Source organism: Macaca thibetana, chromosome 6 (assembly GCF_024542745.1).
Source record: "Macaca thibetana thibetana isolate TM-01 chromosome 6, ASM2454274v1, whole genome shotgun sequence".
Lineage (NCBI taxonomy): Eukaryota > Metazoa > Chordata > Mammalia > Primates > Cercopithecidae > Macaca > Macaca thibetana.
This window is the reverse complement of record NC_065583.1, coordinates 157079667-157093157: the sequence shown is the minus strand read 5'-3', so window position 1 is coordinate 157093157 and position 13491 is coordinate 157079667. Positions and strand designations below refer to the sequence as shown.

Genomic DNA, 13491 nt, shown 5'->3' with positions numbered 1-13491 from the left:
TAAATGTTAAAAAGTGTGCACACAAACTCTTTTAAAAGCATGTATATATTTTTTAGGAGAAAACCTATATGTGAGTTCTGACACTAGTAATGTTGTCAAATCACTTAAGACATTTCAAATACAATAGGTAATTAGTGGCCAGACACGGTGACTCACCCCTGTAATCCCAGCACTTTCGGAAGCCGAGGCAGGAGGATCACCTGAGGTCAGGAGTTCAAGACCAACCTGGCCAACACGGTGAAACCCTGTCTCTACTAAAAAATACAAAAAATTGGCCCGCCGTGGTGGTGGGCGCCTGTAATCCCAGCTACTTGGGAGGCTGAGGAAGGAGAATCACTTGGACCTGGGAGGTGGAGCCTGCAGTGAGCCAAGATCACGCCATTACACTTCAGCCTGGGCAACAAGAGTGAAACTACATCTCAAAAATAAATAAATAAATAAATAAATAATTTAATTCACAAATTCCAGCTATAATAATCTTATATGAAGAACTTTTAATTAAGAATGTGGGATTTGGCCAGGCACGGTGGCTCATGACTGTATTCCCAGCACTTTGGGAGGCCAAGGAGGGTGGATCACCTGAGGTCAGGAGTTTGAGATCAGCCTGACCAACATGGTGAAACCCTGTCTCTACTAAAAATAATAATTAAAACAACAACAACAAAAACAAAACAAAACAAACAAAAAAAAACTAGCCAGGCGTGGTACAAGAGTGAAACTCCCTCTCAAAAAAGAAAAAAAAAAAAAAAAAAAAAAAAGAATGTGGGATTCAACAATAGCAAAATCATTCTGTTTTTCTAAAGTACATTCAGAGTTATATTTATGTGGGTTAAATAGGTTGAATTGAACATATCTTCAAATCTAAGTCGAATATGTTATCAAATTTAAATTATTTTAAAACAAAATTTTTATTGGAATAGAAAAAAAAATGCAACTGAAACATAAGTGCATGGCTCAACATATGATCCCAATCTCCTAAGGAAGCAAATTAAATAACCTCTGCCAAATTATACAATTCTTTGAAATGTGGAAAAATATGATTTTTTCACGAGTTTCACATATTTAATCATACTAAGTATATTTGAATTATAAGACAGCCTGTTCTAATGTAAGTAAATGTACAATAGTCAGTTAAATGCAATTTGTCATACACTAACATGCACAAATATTTATTCCCATAAGCAGAGCTGACCTAGGGCCACTTAAAATGTGAGAGACAATTAAGCTTTAAATGTTCATATAAATCTTATGGCTTTGTGTACATTTTGATCCTTCTTTATATTTAAAGATGTTTAGGGGAAACGGGAAAAATGTTTTTGGCAGGTTGTCATTTAGTGACCTCCATTTGAAAATCTTCTCCCGGAAGTAAAGAGAGAGGGAATTCAATGTTTACTGAAAATGTATGTGCCACTGTTTTCTTCATGTCATTCTGAGGCAACTGTTAAATTCCAAATAGCAGCATATTCAGATAAACATAATCAAATATATAGTTTGGAGAAAGAAAAAGTTGATCCTAATCAGAAAATTGGACATACCGTATAGCTTAATGTTTCCCTAAGGTATGAAGAATAACTTACATGGAACCTTGAGAAATGTACCAAAGAGGACATCTAAATAATGAAGGAACTTCCGTAGTTACTAAATTATGGGATTATTTTTAACCACACAATACAGAAGGCTAAATAAAAATGATTCAAAAATTTCCAAAATACTCTGCATACTTGTGCATATCTTTCTATACATATTTTTTACAATGTTCATAATAAGAGGAAATATAATTTGTACAGCACATCTTGATAGTCTTGCTCATACAAGATGATTGCAAGCATTGCATTTCCTTTAGTAACTGTCTCTAGGATATATTTTTCATTTTTCCTAATTTGAATATTTTCTACCTCCAAGCAGTAGCAGCAGCTCTCATAAACAAGTTTGTCAGCTAAGATTTCTCTTAAAATTTGCCCAAGAGCATATTACATGTACATTTCTTGTTTAAAGAGATGCTTCTGAATAAATTCAATGAAAATTATTTGTACATATGGCTCAATTTTAAATACAAGCTATTCACAGATCATAACACAGTAGCATCAAACTGACTTTGAATGCTGATTTGCAAGATGTTTGTGAGTATATAAGAATAAAGCCTATTCCATATAAGGTCAAAGCAGAAACCACATAGATAAACAAATATGTGTATATATGTTCACCTTCATTGTCCTTCAGAGTGAAGTTTGGATTTACAGGCAGGTGTTCATCAAGAAAGAAGTTAAACCGTGGTCCATTGGCAAAATCATCTTTATCAGTGGCACTGATGGTGTGAATAACCTAAAGAAAAGACAAACAGTAAACAGTAAATTTAATTTTGCTTGTTCTCTTGATGTTAATTACATTGTATTCTTTCTGTTTAAAAATATTTTTAGAAGATCTTTTCTTTCAACTTGAGTTTTTTTTTTTTCAAATTCAGGTCATATAACGATGAATTAAATTGCTCTATCTTACATTCGATTTTAGGAAAAACATGGTATATAATTTCTAAACATTCATCACACTTTATTTTCTAGCATTGCACACACATTGATTTTATTTTTTTCTTAATAAGCCATGGTACTGTGGGGTCAATTCGATGCAATGTTTTCACATGAACACCTGTTGGAAGAGACATAAAATATTGTTTGCACAAATATAAACATCCCAGTGTTGATTCAGAACAGCTGATCAGTGTATGTTGGTCTAAGTAGTAAATGCAAGAACAGTGGAGTCTTGGTTTTATTATTTTTTCAAGAGGCCTTTAAGATCATGATCTAGTCCCTGTATATTACAGATGAGGAGCCTGAATCCCGGAAGGATGGTGATGTGCCCCAAATCTCTAAAATAGTGCCAGAGGCAAAACAAGACCCTCAGTGATTTATGAATAACTTCTCCTCTCTAGTGCTCAGGAGAAAGCAATTCTTTAGAATCTGGAATAAATGTACACTAAAAAGCAGAGTAAGTTAGAATTTATGGTGCCCAAGAGAAGAACATGAATTTCAATAAGTATGGCCAGTCTGCTCTTAAAAAATAAATATCAAAATAAACAGACAAAAAGATATTTTCCTCTTTTGAAAATTATTATCGTAATGCTTAGGTGTCTTCATTCAACCCTTTCCTTAGAAAAACGAGAAACAGAGAAGATAGTGCGTGAAAATAGTATTTCCTGCTTCTGACATACATTGTATCCATTTTAGAAACTAATGTCATTTCTTAGAATATTATACTTAATTTCAACCAGTTCAATATTTTACAAGGGAGGTAATTCACCAAAGGATATCACAGTTAAAACCTAAATTTTTCTCTATGTTCTGAGCCCATTGGTTTGTTAGAAAGATGAGGAGGAAAATAAAAGTACCGAGAAGTGGGGGTAAGTGAGTGTAAAACCAGAAAAGCATATGTTTTCAAGAAGTGACAGTGAAGAAAGTACTTGAGGATATAAAAAGAGATCAGCTTCCTCACTATGTTTACTGGGCTCACTCTTTCACCTGCTTTCCATCACTGCTGGAAAGACACATGTTTAGCAAGATACTATGTGCTCCTTACCCCTGCCTCCATCTCCAAATAAGTCTCTATCCTTCTCGATTTCCCTCCATATTTATTTATAAGCTGAAAATCTTATGGTTTTCTTTTTTCCATTGAAGTACAACTAGTCTCTGGATAGACTGTTTTTCCCCTTGTTTTCACTTGGAGTAGGGGGATACATTGATGGATAATCAGATACATTGTGACCATTCCAGTGCTGCCTCATCTGAGGAACATACCTACAATGGCTACACATTAGTTACTTAATATAAAATTGAAATAAAATGTCAATATTTTAAGTTTTTTAAGGGTTAAGTATTTAAGCAGGCATCACATACTCCATCACTTCCTCCCATACATACAAATATATAATGTTACCTCACCTTTTCCCCCTTTTTTATAAAACAAATATCCTGTCTCCTTGCTCTTGAATTTTAGTGATTCTCCAGGGAGTGACCCTATTTTCTCCACCATACCTTATAACATACTGATATATTTGCAAGTTTATTTTTTATCCAATATTAGAAATTTGGAGTAGGTTGGTGAAGAACATTTCATGTGAGTTAACTGAGCTAGTTTATGGTTTCTGTTATCACTGCTGTGGGATTATTGTTTTCTTTATTATTCATTTCAAAGTTAGTATATACATCATTTTAATTATTTCTTAATGTTTTTACAAATATGAGCTTGCTATATCTGTTAAACTCTGATATAATTCATATTCTATTGTGTTTGTAACGCATTTTATTCACTTTTTTACAGATGATTTTAAATGCAAATTGAACAGAAAGCTCACATATGACAATTGTGTTTTTTTAAGAGAGAAACTCCTAGTCTCTACATAAAAAATGAGGATTTCATTATCATGTTTTGTTTAACAATGTCCCAATCATCTGGAACTCTTATAGAATTGTTGATAATGTATCTAAGCTTAAATTTTTATTAATCATATTTCTGAAAAAAAATGTTGCCAAAACCTAGAACGTTAGTCTGACTTTGTCCAAAATTCTGTAATATTTGCTTGGTCTGTGCTCTGTATTGGTATATTCAATTTTTCTGTTTTACAAATCACCTTATCTCTTTCATTAGGTTTCATTCATTGTTACCTTAGACTTTCTTTAGAAAAAATACTTGAGAAGTTAACATATTTATGATTTTTAGAAGTTATAAACTTCTGGCAGATATCTAGATAATTGCCAGGTTTCCATCATCAATATTTTCTATCCATTTGTCAAAATTGTGATTTATAGCCACTGTGTTACCTTGCTATCTCTTTGTCCAATTGCTTTAGTAATGTAAAATCCCTAACAATCTTTTTTGATTCCTGTGTCTTCTAATAGAACACAAATGTTATTTATCATATATACATGATCTAATTAGTGCATAGAATGTTTATTTATTTTGAAAGATATCAAATAAATGATATTACAAATTTAGTCTACATTACAAAAGCAAAGGTTAAAAGAAAAATAGACAGTTGCTATTTATAAATAATTACCAGGGAGTATTTTTGATATCTACAAATAAATGTATCCACTTTTAAAAATATACTTTCAATTGTCTGTTAATACTAGAGTACTTTATTAGGGAAAAGTCAGTATCACAAATATATAAAATTTTTCTAATCTAATACCTTAATGTTAGATTTGGCAAATGAACTTGCTTGGCTTAAGCATTTACATTTTAAAAAGAAGTTAGTTTCTTTCTTTCTGTCTTTCCTTCTTTCTTTTTTTTTTTTTTTTTTTTTTTTTTTTTTTTGGCAGAGACTCACTCTGTAACCCAGGCTGGGGTACCAGAAGCTCAGTCTCTCAATCTCAGCTCACTGTAACCTTCACCTCCTGGGTTCAAGTGATTCTCGTGTCTCAGCCACCGAGTAATTGGGATTATAGGTGTGAGCCACCATGCCCAACTAATTTTTGTATTTTTGCTGGAAACAGGGTTTTGCCATGTTGGCCAGACTGGTCTAGAACCCCTGGCCTCAAGTAATCTGCCCGCCTTGGCCTCCCAAAATACTGGGATTACAGGTGTGAGCCACTGTACCCAGCCAAGAATGTTCTTAACTCAGAAATGGAAAAACAAATAGCACATGTTCTCACTTATAAATGGAAGCTAAACAATGGGGACGAATGAACAGAAAGATGAAAATAATAGACAACAGGGACTCCAAAAGGGCAGAGAGTGGGAAGGGGAGAGGGCTGAAAAATAACCTGTTCAGCACAATGTTCACTATTTGAGTAATGCATACACTAGAGGCCCAATCAATCCCAGCACTTTGGGAGGCCAAGGCCGGTAGATCACGACGTCAGGAGATGGAGACCAGTCTGGCTAACATGGTGAAACCCCGTCTCTACTAAAAATACAAAAATTAGCTGGGTGTGGTGGTGGGCACCTGTAGTCCCAGCTACTCGGGAGGCTGAGGCAGGAGAATGGTGTGAACCTGGGAGGTGGAGCTTGCAGTGAGCTGAGATCGCGCCACTGCACTCCGGCCTGGGCAACAGAGCAAGATTCCTTCTCAGAAAAAAAAAAAAAAAAAAAAGGCCCATGTAACCTCTCAATCAAAAAGAATTTTTTAAAAAAGACATAGTATCCTGTTAAATCAATGCATCTGCTTCATAATATAATCTTTAATAGTATCTGCATACATTTATTTGATAACATCAACTTTTGTTATTTAAATGAGCTTGATGTTTGACAGTAAAGAATCTCTATTGACCTAGTTAATTTTTTCATGCAACGTTATATGGTTAATAATTGTATGTGGTGGAAGCATATAATGTTATGCAATAAAATTTCTTTTATGTGTTATTTTTGTACGTTTATTTACAATGAAAGAAGGAATACAGAGGAAATTTAATATGCATAAAATAGAATAGACTCCCTTTATTTTTTCAGTGTTTCTACTTTAGGCATATCTAATTTTTTCTTAATTCATTCTACTTTGGGAACTGTCTTCAAATTTCATGCATGCATGCCTTTCTTTTTAATATTTTTCTCAGGCAAGTACTTAAAAGATTTTTTTTTTTTTTTTTTTTTTTCAGAACAGGAAACTATATTAACTTAGAGAACTATATTGTTGCAGTTTACATTAGTATCACAATTTGCCTGAACTCTGCTGTTACATGGGGATTAAACTTTCATAAAAAGCCAATCTCTTTGCCATAGCTACATTCTGATACGTTTAGATGTGCAGCATTCATAATAGAAATACCCATAATTCTAAAAGCAATTGTCATTGAAAGAGGAACTGTCACACAGCCTGGCAATACAAATACACTTCAGAAAACTGATTTTGCCAATTGTTGTTTAAATAGAGCTTCTTATTCCAACTCTGCATCAGAATGCATCAGATTTCTTCAAAAGTGTTTTCAATATATGGTTAAAGGAGTCAAACACTATGACACTAAAGAATACAGATTTGGGCCATTTCACTCTGTAATGGGTTAATCACACAAGTAGAGCACATACACTGGTAATGATTTGTCTAAATGTGAGTGCCACAAGCTACACTTTCAAACAATCTTTTCTTCCATCAATTAAAGCTTAAATTTATTTTGGTGGAAGAGGTGAAAACAAATACACAAGCAACAGCATAATAAGTTCAGTTATCTTACGATCTCATCTAAAATCGTTCAATGGTAAAGGCAACAATGGTAGCTAAATGTATAGTGTTTTGAAGTGCAAAAAGGTGTAACCACATAATCAACTAACAAAACTTAATCAAAATATAAGAAGTGTAGTAACATCAAATGCCAAGTGTAGTAATTACCTTTTTGATATGGTTAGGTTTTGTGTCCCCACTAAAATCATGTTGAATTATAATCCTCATAATCCCATAATCCCCACATGTCAAGGGAGACACCAGGTAGAGGTAACTGGATCATGAGGGGGCTTTCCCCCATGCTGTTCTCCTGATAGTGAGTTCTCAGGAGATCTGATGGTGTTTTTTTGTTGTTGTTGTTTGTTTTGTTTTGTTTTTTGAGATTGAGTTTTGCTCTTGTTGCCTAGGCTGGAGGGCAGTGGTGCGATCTCAGCTCACTATGACCTACACCTCCTAGGTTCAGGTGATTCTCCTGCCTCAGCCTCCCAAGTAGCTGGAATTACAGGCACCCGCCACCATGCCTGGCTAATTTTCTGTATTTTTAAAGAGATGGGGTTTCGCCATGTTGGGCAGGCTGAACTCCTGACCTCAGGTGATCTGCCTGACTTAGCCTTCCAAAGTGCTGGGATTACAGGCATGAGCCAACACACCTGGCCAATCTGATAGTTTCATAAGCAGCTCATCCCCCATCTCTCAGCACTTCTCTTTCCTGCAGGATTGTGAAGAAGGTGCCTTGCTTCCCCTTGACTTTCACCCATGATTTTAAGTTTCCTAAGGCCTCCCTAGCCATGCTGAACTGTGAGTCAATTAAACCTCTTTCCTTTATACATTACCATGTCTCAAGCAGTTCTTTATAGCAGTATGAAAACAGACTAATACAGTAAATTGGTACCATGGAGCGTGGGGCACAGATATAAACATACCAAAAAATGTGGAATTGACTTTGGAACTGGATAAGAGGGAGAGATTGGAACAGTTTGGAGGGCTTAGAAGACAGAAAGATGTGGGAAGGTTTGGAACTTTCTAGAGACTTGTTGAATGGCTTTGACGAAAATGTGGATGGTGATATGGAAAATGAAGTCCAGGCTAAGGATGGAGAAGAGGAACCTGTTGGAAACTGGAATAAAAGTGACTCTTGCTATGCTTTAGCAAAGAGACTGGTGGCATTTTGCCCCTGCTCTAGGGATCTGTGAAACTTTGAAGTTGAGAGAGATGATTTAGGGTATCTAGTGGAAGAAATTTTTAATAGCAAAGTGTTCAAGATATAACCTGGGTGCTCTTAAAATCATTCAGTTTTATGCATTTCAAAGGGATGGTTTAAATTCAGAACTTATGTTTTAAAGGGAAGCAGAGCATAAAAGTTTGGAAAATTTGAAGCCTGACAATGCAATAAAAAAGAACAACCCATTTTCTGAGGAGAATTCAAGCTGGCTGCAGAAAGTTGCATAAGTATCAAGGAGCTGTATGTTAATCACCAAGACAATGGAGAAAATGTCTCCAGGGCATGTCAGAGGTCTTCAAGGCAACCCCTCCCATCAGGAAACTAGAGGCCGAGGAAGAAAAACTGGTTTTGTGGGCCAGCCCAGGACCCTGCTGCTTTGTGCAGGACTTGGTGCCCTGCATCCAAGCCACAGCTAAAAGGGGCCAATACACAGCTCAGGCCATTGCTTCAGAGGGTGCAAGCCCCAAGCCTTCGTGGCTTACATGTGGTATTGGGCTTGCAAGTGCTCAGAAGCCAAGAATTGAAGTTTGGGAGCCTCCACTTAGATTTCAGAGGATCTAAGGGAATGCCGGGATGTCCAGCAGAAGTCTGCTGCAGGGCTGGAGCCCTTAAGGAGAATGGCTACTAGGGCAGTGTGGAGGGGAAATTTGGGGTTGGAGCCCCTACAGCAGAGTCCCCAGTGGGGCACTGCCTAGTGGAGCTGTGAGAAGAGGGCCACCGTTATTCAGACCCCAGAATGGTAGATCCACCAACAGCTTACACTGTGTGCCTGGAAATGCTGCACTCAATGCCAGCCCTTTAAAGCAGCCAGGAAAAGGGCTGTACCCTGCAAAGCCACTGGAGCTGAGCTGCCTAAGGCTGTGGGAGGCCACCTCTTGCATCAGCGTGACCTGCATGTGAGACATGGAGTAAAGGGAGATCATTTTGGAGCTTTAACATTTGACTGCACTGCTAGATTTTGGACATGCCAGGGGCCTGTAGCCCCTTCCTTTTGGCCAATTTCTCCTATTTGGAATGGGTGTATTTACCCAATGCCTGTAGACCCATGGTACCTAGAAATTGACTAACTTGCTTTTGATTTTACAGGCTCATAGGCAGAAGGGACTTGCCTTGTTTTAGATAAGACTTTGGACTTGGACTTTTGGGCTAATGCTGGAATGAATTATAACTCTGGGGCACTGTTGGGAAGGCATGATTGGTTTTGAAATGTGAAAGGGACATTAGATTTGAGAGGGGCCAGGGTAGAATGATATGGTTAGGCTTTGTGTCACCACCCAAATCTCATCTTGATTTATAATCCCCATATATCAAGGGAGAGATTAGGTGGAGGTAATTGAATCATGGGGATGGTTTCCCTCACGCTGTTTCTGTGATGGTGAGTGAGTTCCAAGGAGATTTGATGGTTTTATAAGAGGCTCTTTCCCCATCACTCAGCACTTCTCCTTCTTGTTGGCTTGTGAAGAAGCTGCCTTGCTCCCCCTTTGCCTTCCGCCATGAGTGTAGGTTTCCTAAGGTGTCCCCAGTCATGATGAACTGTGAGTTCATCTTTCCTTTATAAATTACCCAGTCTCAGGTAGTCCTTTATAGCAGTATGAAAATGAACTAATACACTTTTGAAAATAAGTAACAAATAAGTTTCCTAAGGACTCCCCAGTCACGATGCTCTGTGAGTTCATCTTTCCTTTATAAATTACCCAGTCTCCAGAAGTCCTCTTTCCTTTATAAATTACCCAGTCTCTGGAAGTCCTTTATAGCAGTATGAAACTGAACTAATACACTTATGAATATAAGTAACAAATACATAAAGAAAGGAGAAATACTATGTAAATAAATAGTTAATGAGACTTACCAAAGAAAAAGCAAGTTGTCAGAGATACATCCCTCTCCAAAAAGTATCAAATAGAATAAGAATAAGGTAACTGAATGCACAGAATAAGGTAAATCATATTTAGAGGACAGAATAAGATATGCATAGAATAAGATAACTCATGCATAGAATAAGGTAACTCATATTTAAAGGAGTTTGAAACTTATTTAGTCCTAAATTTATATAATTTCAGTCTTGGAAGGGCCCTGAAATTCTGACATTTGTCTTTATTTTGGAGATGAAGAAAGCACCTGTTAATGTCGAATAATATCAGTTCTTAAACATTCTGTAGAGCTTTTGCAGTCAATGCAGGAGGTAAAACAGAGGACCCATAACAGCAATGTCACATTAAGAAGGGAGCATGTCCTAGGGAGAATGGATAAGTGAACCTATCTCATGAGAAAGTGGCGGAAAATATCAGAGGTCAACAGAAAAATTCAAGGTCATAGGCCAGAAAACTGAGACCAGAGTTTTAAATTTGGGAGCAGATGTTCACATACAGAGAAAATAAGTATCAATTGAGCCAAGAGCAAGGGCTGGGTGTTATTGGCCCAGATTTGCAGCAGACTACATAGGTAGCATTGGACTAGCAACCATTGTTGTGTCACATTATGAGAATATACTTTAACCTTAAAGCTTTGAAATGATCTTGAAATTTAAAAATAAAATTTACATGCTTATTTAAATGAATGTTTGAAATTATAATTAGTTAGAAAACAATGTCTGATGCAAACATAAGCCCATGCTTGGTTATTTACATCATATTTCAAATGACATTTTTAATTTACCAATTTTAGATCTCTGAGTAATCTAAACATCATGGAAATAGCCGGGTGTGGTGGCTCACGCCTGTAATCCCAGCACTTTGGCAGGCCGAGGCAGGTGGATCAGCTGAGGTTGGGAGTTCATGACCAGCCTGACCAACATGGAGAAACCCCGTCTCTACCAAAAATACAAAATTAGCCAGGTGTGGTGGTGCATGCCTGTAATCCCAGCTACTTGGGAGGCTGAGGCAGGAGAATTGCTTGAACCCAGGATATGGAGGTTGTGGTGAGCAGAGATCACGCCACTGCACTCCAGCCTGGGTAACAAGAGGGAAACTCTGTCTCCAAAAAAAAAAAAAAAAAAAAAAAAAAAAAAAAAAATCATGGGAATAAAGATTCACTGAGGCAAAGGACCTAAGTTTTAAGAGTTGCCTTCTAGAGAGAAAGTAGTTGAGTGCTAACAAGGGTAACATTTATTTTTAGGCATCTTATTTTTAATGTGATGGAAAATGGTCTACTGTTTCAAGTTAATTTTCTAATTGTTTGCGGTATGAGAAGTCCAAATAACATGTTTACGTTGACCTGTTATTTAGCAAATTTGCTAATTTCATTAAAAAATTCTACCCGTTTATAGCAGCATTGTCACTGTTGTTGCTGTTATTAATGGGTGTTGAATTTTCACAAATGCTTTGGATTCTCCTGATTAGGTAGGTTTTTATTTTTCATCGTCTCATTTTAAAATACTATTCTTTTTTGCTTTACATGGTTTACAAATATTTTATTTATGACATTTATTATATCTATGATTGTGGAGAGAATAGCTATAATTCCACTTTTACCTTTTGATGTTAAGGCTATGCTGGCATCACAAAATGTGTAAAAAAATGGTCCTACCACCCTTTTTCTGAACTCTTGAATGCCTTTTACAATTATTCTCATGATCTTTTAAAAATTTTTAGTAGAATTCACCATTAAAGCCATGAGAAGAGAATTTATTTGTGGAAAGGAAAGGTTTTTATTTATATATTTGATGAATTTAATAAATACAACCTTAATCAGGCTCAGTCCTTATTCTTTTTATTATTATTATTATTATCATTATTATTATTATTTTTGAGATGAAGTCTCACTTTGTCACCCAGGCTGGAGTGCAGTGGCATGATCACAGCTCGCTGCAGACTTGACCTCCAGGGCTCAAGGGATCCTCCCACTTAAGCCTCCCAAGTAGCTGGGATTATAGGCATGAGCCACTAAGCCCAGCTAAATCTATTCTTGTGTCAGCTTTGACAAACTTTACTTTTCTAAATATATATGCATTATGTCTAAACTTTCAAATTTTAGTAAAATATGACATTGTAATACACAATTGGCTTTTGATATCTGTAGGATCTATAGTTATCGCCTCTTGATTTTTTCCCAATATTCTTCATTTGTTCTATTTCTCTTTTTGTCTTTAACAGATTAACAGACAAGACAGACTTGTCTGTCTTTTCAAATAACTAAGCTGTGAACTTTTGAATGTTTTCTTTTGATTCATTTCATTACATTCATCTCATAAATTGTTATTCTCTTTCATTTTGATTAAATTGACTTATTTTTCTAACTTCTTAAGAATGATGCTTAGGCTTTCAATTTGCATTATTTTATCTTATTATATGCATTTAAAGTTATAAATTTCCCGTTAGTTATGGCTGAACCGTTTCTAGAAATTTTGATATGGACTTATTTACATTATTATTTCATGTAACTAGTCTTTTCATTTAAGTTTGTTTTTCTTCATGGAATCTTTGTTTACTTAGAAATGCATTCCTTTATTTGCAATATGTATTTTGCTTTTGTTTTCGTTTTATTATACTTCAAGTTCTAGGGTACATATGTACAACGTGCAGGTTTATTACATATGTATACATGTGCCATGTTGGTTTGCTGCACTCATTAATTCATCATTTACATTAGATATTTCTCCTAATGCTATCCCTCTCCCATCCCCCGACCCCATGACAGGCCCCAGTGTGTGATGTTCCCCACCCTGTGTCCAAGGGTTCTCATTGTCCATTTCCCACCTATGAGTGAGAACATGCAGTATTTGGTTTTCTTTCCTTGCGATAGTTTGCTCAGAATGACAGTTTCCAGCTTTATCCATGTCCGTACAAAGGACATGAAGGCATCTTTTGTTATGGCTGCATAGTATTCCATTGTGTATATGTTCCACATTTTCTTAATCCAGTCTATCAATAATATCATTTGGGTTGGTTCCAAGTCTTTGCTATTTTGAACAGTGCCACAATAAACATACATGTGCATAAGTATTTACAGTAACACAATTTATAATCCTTTGGGTATATACCCAGTAATGGGACCACTGGGTCAAATGGTATTTCTAGTTCTAGATCCTTGAGGAATTGCCACACTGTCTTCCACAATGGTTGAATTCGTTTATACTCCCGTCAACAGTGTAAAAGGGTTCCTATTTCTCCACGTTCTCTCCAAC

The 13491-nt window shown here is 36.2% G+C and overlaps 1 protein-coding gene across 11 annotated transcripts in view; it reads right to left on the bottom strand.

The window, feature by feature from the left end:
• Positions 1-13491, bottom strand: part of CDH18 (cadherin 18) — a 1131397-nt gene that overhangs the window by 29102 nt on the left and 1088804 nt on the right. For all 11 annotated transcript variants that reach the window (XM_050795521.1, XM_050795518.1, XM_050795525.1 and 8 more), the window contains one exon: positions 2205-2322. In XM_050795521.1, the coding sequence (XP_050651478.1) occupies positions 2205-2322 (118 nt within the window). The remainder of the gene's footprint in view (positions 1-2204; positions 2323-13491) is intronic.